Here is a 26,567-nt window from a genome sequence, read left to right on the forward strand (position 1 = left end):
TCAATCATTTTTTTCTGATTGTTTCTTCTAAACTTCTCTGATCTGATACTTCTAAGATGTTATCAAATAACAAAAAAACTGATTTAATTCCACTGTGAAGAATTCTAACTGTTTGTAGAATGCCAAAAAAATCTGATTCATTATAATTTAATGTTATTATTATTTTTTTTTTTAATAAAAAGACTATTAGTTTGTCATTTTCTTTCAAACTTCTTCAATATTTCTATTAATATAACTACAAGTATCAATTTTGGGTAGTTTCGTTCTACACCTAGATTGGTTACATTTTTCATCATCCATCGTGCATATAAATAATTAATCTAAAAGTAACTAATTCCTATCCATTTTAATTCTAAAGAAATAAATGGCTATCTTTCCTCAGACCACAGATTAAGTACATATGCAGTGAGAAAATTTTTAAACAAATGTCTTCCTATTGGCTCTATTAAAACGGAAGCGGTCACTAGTGATGTCATAAGACACATTCTCACTACCAATTTCTTCTGTTTTCTCATAAATGCTAGAAGATGTTCTGTGAAAACGAAATATAAAATATTGTTAGTTTCGTATAATTTATGATATTGGAGAGATACTACATTGTATTTTATGAGATTTTCGTTAATCCAGACACTGAAAATAAGTGAATAATTCTAATTAAACCATCAATTATTAACATTTATTATTTGTTGAACCAATCATACTTGTTTGACTAATATATTTTAACTAAGTTTTTCTTAGAAAACCAGCTGCTCCTATTGTGGACATGATCAAACCTATACTAGACATGATTAAAAGTAAAGATCCTCTTAGTCTCACAGATACAGGAAAATAAATAAAAATATCCATTGCTGATGATTGTATTAAATCATCAATAATTTTGAAGCCACTGCACAGTATTACAGTATGTGAGGACAGGTGGCATATGCATGTATGTACATCATCTGCATACTCCTACTATCTGCAATTCTTATGTGACTGTTTTTAACAAAAATCAGAATATTTTTAAGTAGAAATAGACAAATTGGAACATTGTCCCAATTAGAAAATTTTTTGGTAGAGTGTTCTAACTTAGGATGTATGGTAACACTATGCCTTGCCAAATCAACAATGGATATGAAAAAAGTCCTCAAAGTATCACAGGACAAAAAAAGCTAAAATATAAAAATGAAACATTTAGTAATTTCTACCATAATGAAAATGTAGATAAATTTTGACTCTGAATTTAGGTTTTTAAGTTTATGAATTATCTGTAAATAGCAGTCAAACTAACTCACTTGATTGTCTATAATAATGTTTTAAAATATATTAATCCATTTTAAAAGTATTTCTGTATGCAGTAAGCTAAATTATATTCAAACAGGTCACTGATTGAATATTGATATCAATATTATAAACCTTATTACTCGGCATTCATTTAATTCAACATGTACTTTCGCTTTTTTTTAAAAGCCATCTTCAGATTCCTCAATATCACTTTAGGCTAAAAAACAAAAATATAAATATTTTTTGTTCGCTGAATATACTATTTATATCTTTATCAAAATAAAATTATTTACCTTACTAAAAGAATTTCTGGATTTAGATTTTCATATATTTAATATTAATAATCTCATTTGAAATCAGAAAAACCTCTTCTGGTGGCTTATTTATATGTTAATATTGTATCATTACTTATCGATATATATAATATATATGCACAGTATTTATGTTTGTGTAACTTATGGTATCCTTTACCCAATAAAGCCCTTTATCACTAAGAATAGATGCATTCCAAATCAGCCAAGAATTTGACATTTGCTTTTAACCCCTTTACTATGTGAGATCAAGTTCCTCGTTTCTTATCTTTTGAGCCAAAAACAGGAATTTGTTTGTTTTAGTAATAGTGGTATTTAATTGTTTACTTATTATCATATTTTTTATTAATTAACATTTAAATTCTACAAGAATGAAAGCTTATTTCTGCATGAATAACCTAAATTTTCACTCATATCTTTGAATGGAATCTTTCAGTACAAAAAAATTCTCTATATTGTTTAAGAATATATATTATGCATGCAATATGATGACAAAATGTATTTAGTTTGTTTTCAATATTTTTAAATTAGATTATAAATAAATGCATAGATTTATAAAGAATCATATAATTGTTAGTTATGTTTATAAGCAGAGCTGTTGAGAGGGGAACTGGCTGGAGAAAACTAATGGGCTTGTAATAGTTCCTACCCTCCTACCTTGTAAAATTATTGTTATTTTTTACTAACAAAAAATAGCATTTTTAAGACTACTTTTTATTAATAAAGAAACATTCCGCATATTTCATTTGTTCAAGCAAAGAAAATAATGGCTAAAGAGGCTCACTCTACTGCCGGTCCTCATACAAACTCTCAATAGCCTTGTTTATAATTGTTTGCAACTCATCAGTGTAAAAATATAAAGATTAATTGTCATAGATGTAATTGCACTAAACATTATTACATACATATTAATATATAAAAACCACAACAGTAAACTGGAACAATATATATAGAGTCTCACCTAAATGCAAAATTTGATGTATGTATGTATAATAATATATTAATATTATTATTACATCAACATACATACATCAAAGAAATTTGTATGAAATAAATAAATTCTACAAATAATCAATTTTTAAAATATTGAATTGAAGTACGGTAAGACTCTGCTTAATGCTGCCTCACTTAACGCTGACTCGATATAACGTGGTCTGCTTGACGTCTAAAAAACGCTCAAAATTTACGCCAATTCAAATTAACATAATATTTCATTAATTCATATATAATACAATTATTCCCAAACATGAACCAACCAGCAAAAGGTGGCAATTCGACATAATGCTTTACTTCCCTTAAATCTATGTTTGTTTTGTGTGCAATTTTGGAAAAAATATAACATCATGGATGTCATAGAAAATATTGACTTCGTTCGGCACAAATTAACTGATAAATGCATGAACGGAGTGTGGAAGAAGTTATGGCTGACGGTATCCAAGAATCCTCATCAAGAAGAGCCTATTGCTGTATTGTTAGGTTGACAAAATTGTCAACTTAATCGATACACGAGCAGGATATTGGGGAGTTACTGCAGGTTTCTGGTAAAAGCCTTACCAACGACTTCAAGGACTGGCAGAACAAGGAATTCATGTAGAACTGGAAAATGGAGATCCTGAAAATAAAGAACTTGCTACAGATTTCTTTAGTAAAAGTTTGGTAATAATAACCAAAATCGTTGATCAAATTGTAGCAAATGATCCAGATTTTGAAAGGTGTGCAAAAGCAAAAAGAGGTGTTTTGATGCAATTTTCCGCCACTGACATTTGCTTAATGAAAAAGAAAAAGCGACAAATGAAACTACAGGACTTTATCGCAAAATACAAGAATTTCAGAAAAGTCAGGACCTTTGTCACAAAAAATGAACTTTACATTTCTGTGTGCATATTTTTATGTGGTATTTAACATATATTATTATGCAAATTAATATAAAAATAACTTAAAATTAAAGTAAAATTTGTTAATGCGACCAAAACATGTGACATGTGACCAAACTCGCATGTTTCCCTTTCCCTATTTACTCTATGTTAAAATGGTCTCGTTTAATGCTGTTTCGCTTGGCACTTTGTTATCTAAGAACGCATTCCACACGTTAAGCGGGGTCTTATTGTATATTAAAAAAAATTTTATTTAAACATACTTATTCTATAAATATAAATATTATTCTAGAGAATGGTAGATTGAGTATCAAAATATTTTGTCTAACCAATAACCTAATATAAGAGATGATACATGAAAATATTCTTCTCTCTTCTGGCTAAGCAATGCAGTATTGCAATTTAAAAAAATGACTAGGGCAGCTGCAGACCACACTTTGAGATCCATTGGTCTAGAGATATATTTAGCGGTTCAAATGCGAACAAATCTGTATGTGATATTTCAGGATATGAGGAAGACATTTCTGTAAAACATTACATTAGAACTTTTTTTTTTTTTTACAGAAATGGCACTGCAAGCAGTGTGATGTCAGCTTAATTCTCGTAACTTTTTGGTTGTGAGTACACTTAAAAAATGTGGTTTATGAAGGCCATGTTGCAAATTTTACAGCAGTGAAAGATAGCATCACAATATGCATGAGAAGAACCACAGAGGATTGATGAACACACTGCTCATTGCCTTCAGAATGGAAATCACATTAAACAGTATGCCTTTCACTGCTAAGGTCTCTGCATTGTATGAGTGTCTTATACAAATTAAACGCTTGTTGCTTGCAACACCAAAAGATGCTCAAATAGTAAATTTTGGTACTTGTTTTTTTTTACAAAAATTCACATGAAATGCCTTCTATATGTCCTAAAATGGTGTCATATCAGAATTGATTATATTTGGACTGCTATGTGTATCTTTAGACAGTGTAGAATAGGAGTACTTTAATTATAATCATCTGATATTAATATAATCTATCTTTTTTTAATTGAAAACAATATTTTCAATGCTTACCCATTACACATTGTTAAATAAAATTTCTGATAAATACACTTTACAATAAAAAAAAATATTTAATTATGAACAGTTAACTGTTAAAAATTAAGATCATATTCCTATCATATTAAAAAAAATGGATGCATAAAAGAGGCTTGAAGCCACATTCATTGTTTATAATATTAACTGCATCATAACATTTTGCATAGTTCTGTATATTCAACTGTTATATTATAGTAATTAATTGTTTAAATAAACAAACCGGTTTTACATCTTTGGCTAATGAATATTGGGTTAAAGTTTAAGTTGAAAATGATTTATTAATATTAAATGGAATTTAAATATGCATTTTTATTACCTAGAAATTAGGTTAGACATATGATGATGATAAATATACAGCAATTTTTCATTAAAAATGTTATTTCATAATATAAATTCAACATATTAACTTATATAAATTTATATGCTCTGAATTTTATTATTTGACAAGACAGTAATCTGACAAATGTTCAATGTATTATTAAACTATAGAAGGTAGAAATCTTTCTTAGTAACTTCCTATAACAATTTGGCTACAATAAGAGCTAACAAGGCATAAAATCCAGCATTTATTTTTCTCTTCCTTGTCTTCTAAGATTAAATTATCAAAGAAAAATATTGTTTAATACAAACCGCAAATTATATTTTGCTAATGTTATTTAATTACATTCATTATTTAAACTAAATGAAAAACTGTTTAGAGATAATTTAAATACTTTAGAATTAAATAATAATACAGAAACATTTTAAACAGTGGAATAAAATCTGAATAATTTTTTAAAATTACAATTATAAACAATTTATTCCTGTAGAGAAAAAAATTAAAATGTTTTAAATAAAATAAATTTAGTTTTTATAAATGTGCTTTACTTACGATAGAAACTACCTGCTAGATTCAAGTTTATTTCTTGCTAAAGGCTAATTAAATTTAATAGACTATTGAAATCTAAGAGAAAAAAAAATAATAATAATTGCATCTGAAATAAAGGCGATAACAATAACCATAATAAAGAAGTATAATTGAAATTGCTCTTGGCAATGTTATTTTTGTAAACTGAAATTATTTGAATATTTATCTAATGTCTTTTTCTCTAATTAACCTTTACCAACTTCTGTTTTATAACAGTAATAAACAGTCATCCTTATCTACTTGAAAATTTTTCAAGCGTTATTTGTCAGCACAAAACAACTAATTATTCAATAATACGTGTGTTATTACTGAAGAAAATTTTTAATATTCGAACAATTACTGTTTGAAAATTTCCTGTTATTAAGAATCTCTTAAGTATTATTTCTTTGGAAATACTCAACTCCATCATGAATAAATTAGGAAGAGAAAAAAAAAATTTGTTTAAATTTTTTATCATCAAACAACTTTATTACTGGATTAAATGTTTTTCAAAATTACTTTACTCCATCTTCAGATCCAAGTACAGAGCTAGAATAATGGTAAAGTTCTAAAGAATACAAAATTTTAAAACAAATAATAAAGAATGATGCACATTTTCAAACAATTTTGCATTTTTTAGAACTTTACTATCTAAATTTTATACTTGAATCTATAAATAAAGTAGAACAACTCTGAAAAATGTTTAATCTAGTAATAAAGTTAACTATAGATAAAGTACAAAATTATAAAAGACATTTAGATAACATTAAAAAATTTTTAATACAAAATAATTTAGAACTACTCCAAGGTGATAAAACAAAACAAAAACAATAGTCATGGAGTCAGAAAAGAAGAAAGAAATAATTAAAGAGTTAATATAAGGAGGTGGATATAAATTATTAGAAAATGATATACAAAATGGTTTAAACAAGGAATTGGAGGCTTTAAAAAAAAAAAACAAGATTTGATAACAGAAGACGAATTTGGAAAAATTAAAAGGTAATTAATAATTTTGGAAATATGATCCACTTGTACAAGGTATTAGGATACATTTTTACTGTAAGTTTAAAAAAAAAAAGTATTTTATTGTCGGGTATTTATTATACACAATATCTTATTTATTTAATTATTTTTAGTGGTTTGTGGTAATACTGCTGACGAGGGGCATGTTGGCCCGAAACACGTATAAGTGTACAGAAAAAATTACTACTACGGGTGATATAATAAAGAAAATTTGTTTTTTCTGAACTAACTCTCATTATTGTGTCAAATTTTAAACACCAGTGTAAAGTCCTACTAATGATTAATGTCCAAGTAGACAATTAAAAATAATTTAGTAATAAAGTTGTTTGACTTCTAAAATATTTAAGTACAATCAACATTACTTTGAAATTTCTAATAAATTTTTTAAATCAAGCATTAAATCAAACAACAAAATTTTCCTATTATTATTATTATTATTTTAATTTTTACTTTTTTACCATCATAAAGAACAATATTGCTTATTTGTATGCAGTAACTGAAAAATCAATTGTTACCTAAATTGTTTTATCTTATTGTTACATACTCATAGCAAAGCATTTTAATTGTAATTCATATGATATGATATTTTATATTAATTCTGCTTTAAATTTATATGATAATGCAATTATTGGTAAATGGTATTTATAATTGTATCATCAAGTAAACTTTATAATTTTTGAATATTTAAATCTAGAAAAAAATACATTTAATTTGATTTTTTTTAAATACATAAATGTGTGGAAACACTCATTAAATTTGTATAAAAATCATTAAAAATTTTAGATTCGACAGAATATCTTTATATAAACCTTTGTTTTGTAATGAGTTATAATATTAGTTCCAATAGTTTGTTATAGAATGCAATGCTATTTCAAGCTGGAATCAAACAAAAGCAATCAGTTGGCAACAGGACTAAAATTTAAGAACCAAGAGTTAAATTAGTATACTATTTTAAAGGCTCTCAAACACAGAAAACGTACAAAAAAGAAAGTGTATTAAACTTATCGTCTACAAATGCAATGTTGCTAAATTTAAAAATTAAAAACAGAAAAACTTTTAAACAGATTACGAAAAGAATTTTTAAAAAAGTAAATATTTTGAAGAAATAAAAAGTTTACATTACAATAATAAAAACAATTAAATTAAACCACTTTTGTTAGAATAAAAAAAATGATTGATTGCCAAAAAGAAGAAGAAAAGGAATTTTTTCTTCTTCTTTTTTAAATCACAAAATTTGTAAAAAGTAACATTTACTAAATTAAATTTTTACAGCAATTTACTGGATATTAAAATAGTTTTTCTTTGCTTTATTTTAAAATATTATAAAGAAAATAATGTAGTTTATAAATAAATTAATTTATCAGAATTCTTTAAACGGAATTTAGCTTGAAGCAATAGATTCGACACTAGATTACTTTCATTTAATGCATTTTAACATAATTAGATCGTAATTACAATTAATATTATTTAGAATTATTCAGAATTAATTTTAATATAATTTTAAGTAAACATTACAGGAAATCAAATAACTGGATGAAGCATTCAAAAATATATTCCACTTCAAAAACATTTATAATCCAGCATGTTAACTTCTACTTTTTACTTAAAACAAGTATTTAACTATATTCGATTATTATTATTGTTTTCATAATATGTAAATTTAATCCATTAAAGTTATCTTTCTTCTATATATATTGCAATTTTATATTTATGTTAAGTGTCTTGATTAAATAACAGTCAGTCTTAATATCAAGTATCTCAATATGACGTTGTCTGGTTACAAGTTTCGAATTACAATTTCATTGAAATGAATAATGATAAGATATAATTTTACCGATATTAATCTAATTAATTTGTCCATTAAATCCTTAACTCTTTGTTTAAAAATTTTATTTTATTTTTGCTATTTCTTAAGTTATATCAAGGCTATTAAATATGAACAGTTAATAATCAAAGAACTTTTGTACCATGAATTTGATTCAAATTATTTTATTTTTATTTGAATTAAGCAAGGTTCTTGAAAGCACACTGTGATTCAGTTAGCAGTAAGAACAATTTTTACGAATTTATTATAAAATTAATCCCTTATAAGACAAATACTTATACAATAATTTATAAATTGGGAAAATAGAAATTATAAGACAAGTAAGTATTGTTGTTTCATGTAAAATAGTTACCTTCAGTAATAGATGTAGCTGTAGTTGAAAAAAGTATATTAATAAAAAGTTCATTAAGCTGACAAGAGTTTATATAAACATTAAAAAAAAACAAAAAATTTATTTGAAAATAATGCATAATACTGCTATTCTCGTACATTATGTTGTAATAAAGACTTACTTGTTCTTTATCTTTAATTTTTCTCCACGGCAACTGACCATTTACAAATTCGACCAACATATAGAACAGTGACCACAGATCGTCGTGGCGACCCATTTCCTAATACGGAAGAGAATTTTTATCATTTTAATTTAAATTAAGAAAGATTTTAACACAAGTATACATTTAACTATATACCAACTTTATTTTTATGAGCATTCACAGAAGCATAACGAACTGTTCCTCTAAAACCTGCAGCCGCTCTAGGCGGACGAACGTCACCATTTGCAGTAATATACTGTCTTGCCAATCCAAAATCTAGCATATATGCCTTTCTGCAGTTTTGCTGTAATCGTCCAACAGCAAAATTTGACTGTTAAATTAAATAATTTAATTTAAAAATCCTTGATTGACTTGTTGAAATCTATTATAATTTTATTATAATATAAAAAAAAATGTTAAACATTTAATTTTTATAATAACCAGTGCTAACTACTGATAATCAGACTGACTATAACTTAGCTAATTAAATATATATACGTTATGTAATGTGGATTAAAGATGAGAATTAAGTCACCACCTTGTATTACTCTTAATAATTTCTACTCCTATAACTTCTGGAAGAAAAGGTAGATCTGGAAGAGAACTCAAATCAGCAACTTCTGCTTACCATGCAGATGCATTGTCAATTATACTACCAAGACCTCCATCCAATCTTCACTTCCAGACTAATTAATTAAGAAGATATAACCACACAGTCACTTGACACTATTGACTAAATAAACTAGAGACTTGTACTATATATATATATATAGTAATAATACAAGTAACTTATAAATTTAATTCAGATTCATTATAAAACTTACAAACCAATTCAAAATATACAATGTATTAAAAATTAATACACCAATAAATAATTTTTTAATTCGCATCTAAATTAGCAGTGCTAGTTCTGGCATTTTACCAAGAATATCTTCTTTCAGATTCTATTTAGACCCTATCCTAATAACATTTTACTGTTCTGTCAAATCACAAAAGCCTGACCAGCTGGTGGTGACATACCAAGAAGGGCAATCAACTATATGGCATGTGAAAACTTAGGTTAAGTTTAAGTGTTACATTGACCTAGCTCGTTTTAAATTAGCTCACTAAAAACTGTTCGATTTAAAAAAAAAAAAAACTATTCGTAAATTAATTCTATATTCTACAGCAGTAATAATTTTAATAAATTTTAAAATTAAATTTAATTAAATATGTAATTCAATTACATTTTTTGTTTTTGTTAAATAATTTAAATCTTAAATGTATTTTAATTAGATTTTTATGTAACTTCTTCAATATTAAAATTTGAATACCAAGAAATATACAATGATAAAATCTTTATTATTATTATTATTATATTTTTAAATGAATAATAATAAATGTTTAAATAATATCCTATGATATAATTAGAAGTTTAATTCTGTATAAAATTCAGGAAGCCATCTTTCATTATTTTTTTTTAATATTTTAAATTTTATATCAATATTTTGAGATGTAAATTTTTTATTCTACGTTAGAAAGCAGGTCAAGCAAATAAAATATAAACAATGCTTTAAAAAAATCTGAATTTTGTTCCCCAATTTTCTTTATCTCAATATATAATTATTGAATTAATGTACACAAATATTAATTATTTACTATAATATAAATTAAATTAATAATTAAAAAAATTACTGTGAACAAAAATATTAAAATTTATATAAAAACTACAAAATGAACTTTTACTATGTAAAAATTAGCTTTATTTATACATTAAATTAGAAAATATGCATTCATTATACAGTATGTTAAGAATTTAAATATTGTAAAATTTAAAAATGCTATATATATATATATATTATATATATATATATATATATTTTTAATAAAAATCTAGAAAGTAACTTTTAAATCATTTTTCAGTGTTTTACAGCATAGTCTCCAGTACCGAACGTTCCCGTAGTTTAAAATGTTATCTGCAGAGAGAACTTACTTTAATTGAGAAGAAAAGTATATTGTTCAAGTAGGAAATTAAGTATTCATTCTAAATAAAATTATTAAATTTCTAAATTTAATTAAAATTTTTTTTACGTTTTATTCCTTTCAAATTCAAATTTTTAGTAATTTGAAAATAATCATCATCGATTAGTTTGCATTATCAAAAAAACAAAAAAAAACAACGCCGTATTTTAAAATTCTCAAGAATTTAGTGCAGAAGTTTCGACGATAATTTCATAATTAAATTTTGCGTCGTTTATTCCGTAAAATGTTACTTGCCGCGAAACCTTTTCTTACAATTAAAAACACAAATCTCGGCTTCTTACGATCAATAGAAATATTTAATATCTGTTTAAATTGGGATCTAGACTTGATGATTTATTTTCCTTTCTCAATAAACATTTTCAGATTAACATATCCATCTTCAATTCCAATTTTCCTTGGAATGCTATTAACTCTGAAGATGAATATGCTTTATTTGTAGGCAGTTCTTTTTATTTCGAAACCATTCAGTAAGATTACATTAGTTTTGATTTTTTCCTCAAATATTCAGATCAAAACAGAATATAATAAATAAGAAGAAATCTACTTTGTATTCTACAATTTGTCTAGTTTCTAGTTAGTTTATTTTGCTGTCAATTAAAATTTTGAAAAACTTAACTTCAAAGCAAGTCTACAACATACAGAAAATTTGAAATTATATATTATTATTATTATTATTATATGTAAATATAAATGTCTCTGTTTACAGTAAATTCACTTCTGTCAATAAATAAATAAAAGAAATGATACAGTTAATCCAGAAACACACAATCCAATAAATAAAGATGAGATAGAAAAAAACTAGGCAAGAGACACAAGAGATAGCTTGTATTCCCTTAGTAAAAATAACACTAATCAAGTTGCATAAAGTAAGATGTTGTCTTAATCTCCAGAAATAATTGAAACAAAATAGATTCAAATGTAATTATTTCTAAATAAATAAAAAAGAACTCTACTTTTATCCATTTTATAAATGCTTGTATTTATGTTGCAAAAGAATCGTATCCTTCAGGAAAATTAATTTTCTATCTTAACTAGTTTGCCATCATCTCTAGTTATTTTTCTTTTGGCTAGAATTCTTGTTTGACCATAACTTCTGGTGTTAAAACATTATCTTTATATAACTGTATATTAAATATACTTAATTCTGATTGTATTTTTAATTAACTATTAAAAAAATAATAATTTATAACCGAAATTTATAACAAAACAAAGAAATGTTTAAACAACTTCTTTATAGTATTACAAATACACAATACATTGGAACAGCTACATTTTTAATCTTCATAGTAAACTTAAGAAAATTTGAAATTCTTTAATTCGTAGAAACTCTAATATTTGTAGTGACTGAACAAATATTGAAAGATTCCATTATAAATGACTAAATATCTTTCTTTCACTCTCAAATTTATTAATTTAATAGTTAAGTTATATAAATTTTATAGATTATATTCTTAAAGTTTATTAAGGGATGAGATTTGATATTATCAAAAATTTCTACAAAGATATTTATTTATTATATCAATGCACATCCCTAAATTCGTTAAATATCATTAAAAATATTTACAGGTTTAATGTCTCTGTGAAGGAATCCAACTTCGTGAATGCTCTCTATCGACTGTAAAATTTGCAAACCAAGCCTTAAGGTGGTACTAAGACTGAAGGCGCCACGAGGTTGACTACGTCTTAATTCCGCTAGATTTTTTCCTTGAAGCTGCATAACGACATAGTTGAAACGGTCATTGCGACCACAACCAATGAAACGACACACATGATCTTTACCTGAAATAATTATCATAAAATTTCAAGTTTTACATAATCTCATGCTTTTAGTATATTATCATAAATTTATGATTAATTACAAAAACAAATTGTAAATTTTTAAATAATTATTATGATAAAATTACATTATACTTCTTAATAAACTACATTGTAAATATATAATGTAAATTTTCTATCGGATCTATTTAAACACTTGGATTTGTGCCAATGGCAAAAATCTAAACAGCCATTATTTTGTTACGTGGTGGTGAAATGAAAAAATTTCATGATATACGACCAATTCATACATACAAATTTCATAAAAATCTGCAGTAAAATCTACGATTTATGCTAATATAAAACACCAAAAGTTATTTCCGAACCGAAATGATAAATGGATGCAAATTCTGTATAATGCAACTCGAATCTAACCGTAAATATCCAACAAACCCGAGAGATTTAGAGATTCCAAGTAGATCGTGGCGAAAACAAGAGAGAGAGAAAATGCAAGCGACTTTTTTACTACCTAAAGATAAATATGGTCAAGAAGAGGGGAGAAATGCTAAACAAAGCACTTCTATAACCTTGCAGCATTAACAATGTTAACACACGGCTCTTCTCCCAAATCCAAAGTTTCTTTGACCCAGATTCTTTCTAATTAACATTTTATGACTTTTAAAACCATTATCATGGCTATTTTAATTAATTTAGAATTATTTCTTATAATTTAAATAAAGCCACTTGGCAAGCTGCATTATTACTATTATTATTATTTTGAACATTTAGGCTTATATTTAAGCCTAACATTTTAGGGAAATTATGCTTTAAATTAGTTTTATACTAAAAAAAAGGATGCAATTATAAGTTGATATCTCCATCATCCCAATAACAACTCTGTGAAATTATCATTATAACGGATCACCGTTAATAAAACTGGAAATTATCCACACGTGGAGTTGTATAATGGAAATGTTCCAAATGTACGAACGGGAGAGAGTACAAGCGGTCCATTTCGTCATATTTTGGCAGTAGTTGATGGATTAAAGTAGGAAACGGAAGAGAGGGCAAAGCCCAGTCACGCGAAACTACACTTTTCGTTTCTAATGAAAATAGACATAGACGATTTCCTTCCAACAAGTTCACTGTCCCGGATCGGATAAACACGTTCTCAAAACTTTACAGGATTGAAAAGCCAGGTCGACCGTGCCATAAATTAGCGCGAATTATGCAAAACTTTTGATCATTGATCCGTCCCTTTTCGAGCTAAATAAATGAGACAGCTTGACGTCTGGTAAGAATAGAAGTTGGGGATACAGGAGCGATCGATAGGCATTCATCATCGCAAAAATAATTTCTCAGAAAAATAACACCTCCGCCAGAAATCGAACTTATCCTCATAAACGTGTCATAAAACTCGATTTTCTTTCGAGCGTGTAATTCAAATGACCACTTTTCGAAAGTTCTCCCCCCCTCTGTAATTGGTCGCTGCTAAAAATGTCTTCGAAAAATAAACAAATCGCATCCGTAGATGTCATCGAAATTCGACTTTTCCCCCTTCTTTACTTTTTTTTTTGTTTTTTTAAGCGACGTCGCCGTCCAGGCAATCGCATTTATTTCATAAAAACGTCACAGACAAGTAGAGAAACAGTAACCAGTCGCGAGACGCCCACGTCATAGACAAATCACAACATAATTCTGACGTCTTAAGTGTAATGTCCAATCTCGGCTACTTTATTACGTTACGTCATCGGAAGAGCGAGGAGGAGGGGAGAAGACGAGCAATTCTTAAATCTCGCGTGACCGCTTTAAAAAAATAATCCATAAAAATTTCAATTTAACACCGCGGTAATACGATATCTTCGACGAAACACCTTATTGATTGACGACTTTCTATTTTTAAACTCCTCCTCCTCTCGGATAAGAGCGAATTGATCTGGTGCTTATATATACAGCCACGCTTTTGAGTCGCGAATAACCTCGAATGCCTGCTTCAGGCTTGTATAAATACAGACTCGCTACTTGGTCCTTGACTCACTATCTGACCCACTTCCCAAAACCACAATAGCGAGTTACATGTCAGCGAATTATTAAGTTCGAGGGTCGCCATCACGCTCACGCTATTTTAAACGAGCCCAGCACGTGTCGGTAGTCGATTTATTAGCAATTTATATACTTCGTTGCAACGCGTGAAAACATACCTTGCAGCTTTTTCAAGACCGCCACTTCCATTTTCAGTACTTGTTTGGCCTGCTTGGCAGATTCCAACTTGAGTGCCACTAACTCCTTTGTTACCAAGTCCAAGCCTTCGTAGATCTCTCCGAATCCTCCACCACCTATTTTCTTTACCTGAATAAGTTTTAATTTCGATTAATTTATCAGAAAATACGGAATTCGAATTAGCCGAAAAGGGGGAAAACGTACAACTTTCCATCGTTCCTTGACTACATGACCTGGCTGAAGCAAGTCTTCACTGGTCATAGTGATGGGAAAACTGCTGTTATTGTCGTCCTCATAGGACACTTCTCCATTGTAACTGTATCTGGAAAAGATGTCAGGAAAAATTAAGGTGATAAGAAATTTCCTAAAGAAAAAAAAAACCATTCAAGGTCGATACGAAGGTCGCCAAAAATAGTGTTATTTTGACATATTCTAATGGCGATTTTTAAGATAATTAAGCGAACGAGAGAAATGTTTATTTTTCCGCTTCAACATCCCCAATTTACGACTTTATTTTTCGTTACGTAATTATTTAAATTTACACCCTTCCTTTTATTCCGAAGACATCTTATTGTCTGGATTTTCAGAGCTTTAAATTAACGAAATTAATTAAACCTGGCATGGATTATTTAAATGAAATAAATAAAAAGTAACGTTCCGACGTGTGTAATCTTCGTTCGTTTGTCCTAGTGAAAATCTTATCTGTTTTTATTTTGTTCTAGAAAAATGAAAGGATATCTTTCGTTATATTGTATACAAGTCGAAAGAATCTCCTCATACGAAACGGAGACGGCAACCGAATCGATTTCTATCCAAGGCTGTTTGCTGCGCTGCTTGATGCTGATGCTGCTAACTGTACTTCTGACAAGATACTAAAATAACTATCGAATGCGATGTGAAAAGTATACATTCGCAGCCAAAGTCACTGACACATCAGAAGCGATGACAACGAGCCATTAAATCGTTACTAAGCGATACGGATGCAGTTTTCCATCAACGAATAAACGGGAGGAGGGGGCAAAAATCTTTGGATGTTGCTCTAAGAGTTTAACGATGTTTGGAGCTCAACAGCTGAAATTTATTTTCTTCTTCTACTGTTATAAGAAGTGTCTGTGACTATACCACTTCAGGAATTCTTTACAGATTGACAAATGAGATATTTAATGCTTTATAAATCACGTTTAAAAAAAAAATATATATATATATTTTTACGAAAAAAAAATGTGTTAATCGTTTTAAAATTTTTTAAACTAACTTTATATTGCTTTAGAGAGAAAAAAAATTAAAGTTTTATTGATCTATTTTAAAGAAATTAACCATTAAGAAACGCAACTGAAATGATTTTCAAACGACGATAACATGGCATATTTTCAAGACAATTCGTTAATTTATGCGCAAATGTTTTCTCCCGCATGAGAATGCTAAAATGTTTAAAAATCATGTCGTATAAATATATAACAAGCATGCAATATATCTTTATATACAGTACCTTTGTATGGTTAGTAGCGGGAAGCGGAGAGATAACATTGATAGCAATGTGAGAAAGCACGTACAGTCGATAGATCGGTAGCAACGATACTGACCGACCATTCGCTTCTAAAACTAAACCCCCTAATCAATGGGGAGTGATGTTCACGTGCACTTTCCCATATAACAATTCAACGAAATCCGAAGATGCAACACACCCACAAAATCTGACTCACACCCACGATGTCCAAGTACCTTTTGACAACTGTTCAAGATGCTACGCCAACTGTTGTAGATATCACGCCATAACGCAATTAGAAAACGACGATGATCGCCGTAATATTGGGTTATTTGAGAAAAATTTTATGGGCCATCAGCTTGGTGAATGGTGAAAATAATGTCCACTGTTTACATAAAACACAGCTGAAGGGTTTATAACTTTTTTTTTTGTTGTTCTTGTTGTTTCAGCTGAATCTCTGGATCTATTCTTTATATAATATAACCTAAAAAATGATAAATTGTCCGCTTTGTTTTTTTTTATCTCTCAGTAATATTCAAAGACAACACAATAGAAATTTGAAAGCCACTCAGATAATTTTGGTCTAAAGCTGTAAAATTTATTAATAAAACACAGTTTTATGTCTATAATTTATATCCTTCAACCTATGAAGTTATAAACCTGTTAGAAAATGGAACTTTGTTTGCCCTTGGCTTGGAAACAGGATTTGGATGCCCGAAGCAAGATTTTTAAAATCGACAATAAAGCTTGTATGTGATGCAAAGATAAAAAAATTGAGGTAACTACTGAATAAAGAGAAACAATGCATTGTTATTTGAGACACAGTCTTTATCCATTACAAAATTCTCAGACTAACTGCCAACCACGAATGCTTTTAGCAGATAGGATGAGATAGTGAGAGCAGAACTACAATACTATTAATAGATTGACAGACAACCACCTGCTGAGAGTCAGATATTAACTTTAAAATTTCTTAAAATTTATCACTTAAAATCCCATTACACTTATTTGCTTTTTTTTTGTTTACTTTTAAGCGTTTCTGCCATTTCTATTTTTGTTTCTACTCGCAACCTTGAGACTACATTACTGAGGACAATGCACCGAGTATCTTGGCCTCGGCGCACACTAAAATTAACAGACAATAAAAAAATACATTATTTCAACTTTACGCAGATATCAAAAATGTTATTTTTATTATTACAATCAGATATATAATTCTTACAATAGAAACCTATTTGAAAAGCTATCATTAAATCTAGAATCTGGAGCCGTGCCACCAGTTTCCTGACGGACGGAGTTTGAGTGCCATACTCAAATAATTGCTGACACAAAATTGTTGGCTGACATAAATAGGATGATTCCAAGGACGTAAACAATTCTCGTCGGCACATGAAAGAAATTTTATACCAGACAAAGCGTGGGAGATGGGAAAGTAGCTTTAAATAGAATTAGTGTGTACTTGTTAGAGTTTAAGGTAAAATATTCTGATTAATTATCCGAAACTCTCGATAATTATATAAAACACGCTAACGATTAATTATAAAATGGGAGGAGAGCACTCGACATTACAGAGAGCACTGGAAAGATAAATCCTTTAGCTACATTATCTAGTGGTATTTTATTTGACTAAGATGAATGCCTGCAGCTGGATAATATATATGCATCTCTCTTTTATGCCAAGAGCCATTCATGGAGAGAAAGCAACTCTCATTGGTTTAAAGCAATGGCAGATTAATTATGCAAACCATTCTGCCAGAGAGGAAATGAGGTGTGACCCATTTATAATTATGTTGCTCTATCTTTTTAATAAAATGAATTGTTTTAAATTATTATAGTTAATATTATACATTCGACCGGCCAAAATTTTATATTTGAATCTGTCGTTAACATTAAGACAAGAAAATTTAATCAATTTTAATTAATTGTTGGTTTTATTTAATGAAAACAGTTCATTGTTCTAAAATTACTGGATAACTTTAAATCAGTCTTTCCAGTCATACACTACTGCTGTATCATTAAGCATTCATCAAGGGTAATGATCCAAGTGATGTACAGTTTCAATTCCTTTTATTACCTGAATGTCAGCAAGAAAGAGGGCGAGAGTTACATCCTATTAAAATGCAGTCAATACGATAATTCTAAATTCTAAACGGTAACGAGTACTACCCAATGCCAAATCCGGATAACCCCAACGGAGTCTTTACGTAACAGTTATCGAACGTAAATTTTAAATAAGTTATAAAACACTTCAGACTGATTTAGATCAAAACAGGTCATATAAATTTAGGAACCGGAGGTTCCTACAGGTGAATTGAGGCCAATATATATTTAGCATTTTGAGACAAGATACAGAATGATGTAGTAGTTAAAAAAAATGGCTACTATATTTGACAAAACACCATCAAACAAGAGCTATATATTAACTGAAATCGAAGGAGAGAGAGTACAAGACAAAATTTTGCATTACATATTGCATTAAATACTTAAAAAATTCATTAATAATAAGTAATTATTCATAAACATTACAAAACAAATTCCCCTTACATATTAAAATATCACAAATTTCTGATAACACTAAAAAATTATGATTGGTTCTTTAAAAAAAAAAAAATAGAAACAGGAACAGGAAAAATTAATAATAGATTTGAAATCTAAATGCAACATTATCCTGACAGTATGATTGAAGATACTGATTGGAAGAGCAACTCAAGGTTATAAATCAGTTTGCCAAGTTTCCTTTTCTCGGTGGGTATCAGCTATATAATAGATTCGCCCGATAATAGACGCAGAGCGTACCGGTGTCATTAGGGCACTAATTATGCCAGCAGAGTTTGCATTAACAAAATAGGATCTAAATCGTCACACGAGAGAAAAGAAAGAAAAACAAAAAGTGTAACGACATCAAAAATTTATCACGTAATATAATTTATAACAAATCAAAACTTAATTTCTCGGAATCTTAGGAGTTAATACAAAATATTTTGAATTAAACAAGATTTTTACTTCGCTTTCTTGTTTTTTTTTTGAAACTACATCTACGATTTCAAACATCCTAAGTTAATACTAAAATTATTATTGTAATCTTCAAAATTTGTTATTTAGTTACAGATAACTTTTAAATGATTTAACTTCCAAATTCCAAAATATCTTCCAATGGTATTTAAGGCGCAACATCCGTTATCAATTTAACCTCGTCAGTTAGATAATACCGGATAAATCGAAATCCTCTTAACTTTTTTACTATAACAAAATAAACTTATATCGACACTCTCATTAATTACTGCATCGATAAATCATTCCGTCTGTAGCCCGTAAGGAATTCCACGGTCAAGCTACTAATTACTAACAGACACTAATACATTTTTAACTAATAAAGCATTTTCTCGACGAGGTCGAAGAAAAATCAATTGCACTCTCCGACCACGACATATTGGCAATTCGGGATGTTTTTTCCCCCCTTTCTTTATCATTCTACACTCCATTCTTTCACACGCCACTACACTTCGCAGACCGTCGGCATTACATTCCGCAACCACCCACGGTTTACACGACGGCCGATATAGAGAATAACATTATTTAGAAACACCGAAACAAGTTTCCCCACTCTCCAACACTCCATCATCCATACGGCATTAATGTATTATAGAACATCACTTACATTCTGGAAATTCTATTTTTTCTACATTGTATGTATCTAGAACATAATTTCTCTCTCTTCTTTCTTCATATATTTAATTTTAAATAATAATTTTTATTTTATTTTCTAATCCGTTGTAACCTTAATACTTACTTCCTCTTATTAAAATATTCATATTTTTATTTATTTATTTTTAAACAGTGATTTAAAAAGACAAAACGAAGACAACTGACCGGCATCTTGATCCGGGTAAGCACGCTTGTTTTATCGAATTAATAAATTTATTTAGCTTTTAAACGCGTCTAGAAGAATTTAAGCCATTCCTTACTCTATACTATACAACATACAAGCGATCGTTTATTGTCTCTTTCTCCTGTTTTTTCTTACCTCGATCGAAATCCGCTTTTACATCATTTCATATCCCTAAACATCTCCGACATCTTGAAATTACCCAAGATGCAATCGAATCGAAGATCCAGACTGATTACCGTTGTCGCCATCTCGCGACTCTTTAGGAAACTATTTAATTCCCTAATGAATCCCCCTTTTTTATGCTTTAATACACATTAATTTTTTCTAGCGTAGTTTGATTTATATGATTCGTAAATAAGCATATATAAATATTTTTTTTTATTTATAAATATTTAATTTTTGTGTTAAGTTCGTATCGATCCTTTTTTTTTAAATTTCGAATGCGAACGGTTTCACGGAGCTCTTAAAGTAAATTCTTCACACTTTATGATCGAGCAAAAAGCCTTAAAAGTTATCACATAAACATTTGGAAGCGAGTGTAAGTCGTTATAAGCATGCAAACGAGGGAAACCCTTATAGTTAACGAATATAAGCTTCTGTAAGTACAGTAGTATTCGAGTTTAATAAAGCAACACATAAGCTGATAGAAAAAACGCTTATAAGTATTATAAATTTAAATGCGAGAAATTTAAAAGATATAAACAATCAGCAAAAAAAGTTTAGAAATCGAATAATATTTTCCAGTTCAAAACTTGATAAGTAGTAAACAATCAGCACCGACACTAAAGACAATGCAACAATACAAAGTCAGCACAAAAAAAATACTTACAGTTTCATCCTTGCTTATAATTCCAAGAAAAGTAAAAATTTCTAGGAAATTCGAATGTTTAATCGGTTTTTTTAAACGTTTATCTTGCTTAGTTTACTTCTCTCTCTCTCTTTAAGAGTATAAAATCAAAGAGGGTCACAAGTTTATCGAAGATTCATAATAACTCCAAATTGATACGTCGATAATTCGATAAATACATCACTCAACTAAGAAAAATCCATAGCATTTATCCCGTTTTCCTCACTCGTTTTTTTTTTCAAGAGAGATTTAGGTAATTAACTTGCAAACACCGCCGTAGTAAAGCTGGAGTGTTTGATTTGGGAAGAGGTTATATACGAGTCCTTGGTTTGTGCTCATCCCTTTTCAGACGTCAGAGCTCAGACTGCCAGAAATTGTCTCTTTACTCGACACGTGAACTGTTTTTAGTAACTACATATGGCACGTGTTTCTTAAGGATAAGCTCTGCTTCCTAGGTAGACTAACTTCAATTTACTGTAAAATCACTGAAGGAGAAACTCGTGCACTCTGCGAAGTAGGAAGTTGTTAAAGCTGTCGATAATTTTATTTATTTATTTATTACTAGGCGATGGAGTTAACATAAAAATAAAGATAAAAGATGAAGTCTGTTGTTGCAGGTTTCTTTTTTTATTTATTAATAAGCCTCTACTGTATACAGTATTTAGCTTGTTAAGTGTCATACGAGATGCTGACTACTTATTTTTTAATGTGTAAGCTCTCTTCTGGTGTAATATAATAAGATAAAAGTTCATTTTATGGAGTATGCGCGTGTTAGATTTTTTTTTAATCATTTTAGAGTGCTTTTATATATATATATTTAATACAGTAAATTATACTTTTTAAATTGTCTTAAAACTGGTTTCGATGGCTGGTAAATTGCAATGTTGCAAACGTCTCAAATAAATCGTTAAAAGTAACAGAAATATCGACTCGTCACGCTCGGTTCTAGAAGAGGATGCAAAATTAAAAATAATACAGTAGAGAGATTGAGATGTATTATATTGTGATGTAAATCACTCTCTCGAGACATGTCTCAATTTCTTTTCTATGATTACAAAGCATACATCCGGAAACAATAGATTAAACACGGCTTAGATTATTCGCGTTTTTAACCTATCAGACTTAATTTTTATGTAATAGAATTTACGTAGAACACTTTCACTTACTTCAACATTAAAAATAAATTTAAAAAGTAATCAATTTTATTTATTGCAAGCGCTTAAAAGTAATTACACATGCCAAACTCACTCATATATTTATAATTTTCTAATTTATCTTTATATAAACTATTAAAATTGAGTGTAAAATACGAATTTTCATATAGTCAAAATATTTAAATAACATAACAATAATAATTATATTATATAAGCTTTAGACAATTTTTAGTAACTTCAAAGACGAACCATAAACAAAAAATAATTGGTTACTAAATCCGCATCCTTCTAATCGCATCATTATTTTAATTGCCGTTAAATTTTTTATAAAATAAGAAGCAAAAAACAAAAAATAAATTGCTTAATTAATTTGTAAAAATTTAAAACAATTAATAGAGTATAACAATCAAAAAAAAACCAATGCTTATTTCCTTTTAAAATTTGTATTGACGTTATGACTCACGCAGTGAGTAACGATAAACACTGTAATAAATTACCAAAGTCTATCAAAGTGTTTACGCCTCGTTAAATTCGAATTATTATAGATTTCCGAGCATCGATAATTGACTTTTGAAAACTTTTCCCTTTCTTTATTTTCCATATTTTCGGTCACAAGATGAGAATGTCGTAAGTTCGAATTTTTGTTTCGGTATAATCCATTATATTTGTGTTTAGATAACAAAATGATATGACTAGTACTGTACTGTATACACTTAAACTGAAAGAGGTGATTTAGTTTTGTAACAGGACTATTTATAAATTATTTTCCTCATACTTTTATGTAGATTCTGTATGGCCTCATAATTGTGTTTAGTATTGTTTTGAATTTAACTAATTTAGAAGTCAAATTTTTCTTTATTTGTTATATCTTATCTACAGATAATTTCTTTTTTTTTATATTAGTGTTTATCTGAATTTATGTAGACTTTTTAAAACAAAATTTACTTACTTAATACAAAAATATTTTAATTATTTGTTAAAAAATTACAGAATTTTAATAGATCTGCTCGTGTAAAAAATGCACCTGTTAAATTTAACAAGCATCAAATCATACAAAGACATAGAAGAAACTACATGCCAATCATTAATAGGATCAACTTTTCTATCTCTATCCAATACACGACTTTGGCTTATTATATATAATCACAGCCTACAAAGAATTACTTCACTAGAATATTGATTTTTATATTAATGCATATTTTATACATTACATTGGCTTATGCAATTTCATTATTGTATCCATCAACTTATTGCTTTACAGACACAAATCCTGATATATAAGCTTATATATAGGGCCTATATAAATCTTTGACATTAAAAATAAGATGTATAAAAGATTTACTGTTGAGGATGTTTGTATGTATTGTTTGCAGGAACAACAAGCGGGCAGAATTATTAAAATCGATCATGTGACGGATAAGCTGCAGACGTTGCTGTAATTGCACGTAGCTGAAACTAAGCATCTGCATCTTATTTAAAGATACAAGTTCATTGCCCGTTCTTTATTAACGAGATGATGAATCAGTAATTTGTTTTCTTCAGTTTACTTTCATCCCTTATCGACTTACAAATGATTAAAATTCCCAAACAATTATCCTGTTTACAAGAAAGAAAATAGTAATAACGAGAAATGTCATCTCTGAGAAAAGGAGAAAAACTGGATGTCTTCTATTTTAAGATCTATTTTCAGAGCTTATTTCGTAGTAATCAATTTAATTTTTAAGCTCGATTCTATCCGCTCAATGGCCATTATTGATTATTTGCATGACTAGATGAGCAGAAAATTGTCCTAAAAACCTTTTTTGGAAAGAAATATTGGGAACGTCCCTGAACGCTTCACGTTTTTGACAAAAAATGTAGAGCGAAATTTTCAGGTCTAGGACCCGTTCTATAATAAATATAAATGCTTAAAGGTACTACATCTATGCCATTTATAATTTCAAGATATATATATATATATATATATAATTTCCATAGTTAGCGTGGCCAGAAATCAATCTTTAGTATGGTTAATGTTCTAAAAGTCACTTTGCTTTAAGTCCTTTCGGTTAGATAAAAAGAAAGACCTCGATTTACCTCACTAAAGATAGTAACTTTCTAGTCTCTTATCCTTACTGAGATATAAAGATATTCCTAAAGCTTACAGTCTTAAGATAAAAATATGCCCTTACCACCGTTTAATAGAATAAAATTTCTCTACAAGATGAGGAAAAAAAGAAAAAAAAATACCTTCTAGAATTACGCATTTACATAATTTCTATACATTAAGAGCATTAGTAAACGTAACAACGCTACTAGAAGATAGGTACATCGAGGGCTATTAAAATATAATTAGCAAGCTAATTTTCTTCTATTCATAAACATAATTAAGCATTTTCTAAGTCTAGAATGGTGCGAGACAGTTTCACAGTTGTGATTCGTTTCATAAGACAAGTTTCCTAACGTTAAAAAAAAAAAGGAGAGAAAGGTTTAAAGTAAATCTGGTAAAAGGCGTTTTTGGTATGGTTCCAAACATTTCCAAGCTGCGAAATTTAGGTAAATGATATAAGGGGAGTCTTTCTCTAGTTTTGTCCTATTAACCCAATAATATGCTGGACTGTTGACTCTATAAAATAACCGCCACGATCAATCCCTGGCCAAAATTAATCAGGTTAATGATATATGTTGATTTTTACGAGTTGTATGTTTGTTTAGAACTCGATACCTAAAAGATTTTAATGGATATGAGATAGTAAACCCATTTTTAATACGCTCACCAGTCGAAAATAATTATTTTTAACACCAACAAAGTTTGGCATGTAAACATGGCCTTCCAGAGTTCGAGTATTTTCATATAACACCACCAAAAAAGAAAAATAAAAAAGCCGGCATAATCGTAAATATCAGACACGTACAAAAGAAAATTAAACTGTTTACCATCCTCCGAATTTAAGTTAAATATGTCACGCGTCACACACACAATTTTGACATAACGAATCCTTGAAATAACGCCGCATCCAGGTTTACTAGAGCAAAGAGCGGGCACGACCAAGCAGACAATCTAAAATTGGATGAAGTTTATAAACTGGAACAGGAATCGCGACTAAGGACAATCGAGGAATCCATAAACAGTTTTCAACATTGACAGCGAAGAGAATCGAGTTATGCACATGACAGATAAAATTCCATTATGTTTAGACATAGGGCCAACATATCGCGGCGCGTTATACTTTCGAAGTTGGAGACGTTCCTATCATCTTTTGATCTGTCATGTCACCAGTTATCCCACTTTCTCGCATTGGTATCGAGTACTTTCAATCAACAACATAACACATTCAACCTCCTCTTTACCACGTGAAGAGGTCAAACAAATTTTAATTTGGCAACATTAACTCATTAAGTGTAATATTCTGGCAAACACCTCTCTTTTTCCCCCCTCATTCCTTTCTTCCTCCTCCTTTTTCGAATATTAAGAAAAAATTGCAAATTTATGAAACCTAGTTGTATAATTATTATTATTATATTATTATTATTATAACATATCAAATTAAAAGAAAAAAAAATATGGCGCTCGTTAAAAAGCGTTTAACGAAGAAATTAACTTAATAAATTTAAGTGTTTTCTATTCAGATAAGGTAAATTGTATTTAAATTAAATTAAAGTAGCGATTTTTTTTATTTAAAATTAGTTTATTTTGTGCTAAATTTAATTACAGAATCGATACAAAAGCGTTTACTCAAATTATAAACAATTAATTTAAAAATTAAATAAACCAAAAAATAACGTATTTTTGCGTATTAGGAAAAGAAAAACGTTAAATGGGTAATTCTTAACTTAAAAGTAGCCAATGATGTGAAAGAAAATTCGAATTAGCCAATGAACGTGAGCGGTTTATAGTTTTTATATATATATTTATTTATTTAAATTATCAATTAAATGTTTGTTTTGGAGGAGTTTTGGTGTAGGTATTCTTTGTTTATTGGCTAATTTGACCGTAAAAAGTACGCTAAACTAATCAAAAAACGAAACACATTTAAAATAAAAATAATAACAAGGAAAAAACACTAGATATTTTAAAATTTAAATCGACCAATTAAGAATTACGTTTCGACTATTTCTTTAATATCTATTCTTTCATTGGCTAATTCAAAAACGTTATTTTGTTTTATTGGCTATTCTTGAATGGAAACTTTTAATTCGATTCATTTATATTTTTATGATTTTTATAAGCTTAAATTAACGACATAAATTTACTAAACTATATCTATTACTTGTTTAAAACACGAGTAATATTTTTAAAGTGATTTATAGACTACTTACTTAATATAGGATTTTAGTGATTAAGAATAACAAACAATTTCGACAAATAATTCATTTTTCCATTCCATCTGTTTCGTAATTTTTCTTATTATA

At 28.5% G+C, this 26,567-nt stretch overlaps 1 protein-coding gene across 3 annotated transcripts in view; it reads right to left on the reverse strand.

Annotated features, from left to right (window-relative positions):
• The window catches only part of Asator (tau-tubulin kinase asator), a 39,578-nt gene extending 18,202 nt beyond the window's left edge, over nucleotides 1-21,376 (reverse strand). For 2 of the 3 annotated variants that reach the window (XM_067275045.1, XM_067275046.1), the window contains exons 1-6: nucleotides 21,004-21,376; nucleotides 15,004-15,121; nucleotides 14,781-14,928; nucleotides 12,389-12,603; nucleotides 8,963-9,133; nucleotides 8,782-8,880 (exon numbers count right to left, since the gene is read on the reverse strand). In XM_067275045.1, coding sequence (XP_067131146.1) covers nucleotides 8,782-8,880; nucleotides 8,963-9,133; nucleotides 12,389-12,603; nucleotides 14,781-14,928; nucleotides 15,004-15,121; nucleotides 21,004-21,011 — 759 coding nt within the window. In that variant the 5' untranslated portion in view covers nucleotides 21,012-21,376. Of the gene's footprint in view, nucleotides 1-8,781; nucleotides 8,881-8,962; nucleotides 9,134-12,388; nucleotides 12,604-14,780; nucleotides 14,929-15,003; nucleotides 15,122-20,309; nucleotides 20,404-21,003 lie in introns of those variants that run through there. The other variant, XM_067275047.1, reaches the window with a different exon arrangement.
• Between the last annotated feature and the right edge of the window lie 5,191 nt (nucleotides 21,377-26,567).

The sequence above is a fragment of the Centruroides vittatus genome, unplaced genomic scaffold (assembly GCF_030686945.1).
Source record: "Centruroides vittatus isolate TY-2023 unplaced genomic scaffold, ASM3068694v2 contig_579, whole genome shotgun sequence".
NCBI lineage: Eukaryota > Metazoa > Arthropoda > Arachnida > Scorpiones > Buthidae > Centruroides > Centruroides vittatus.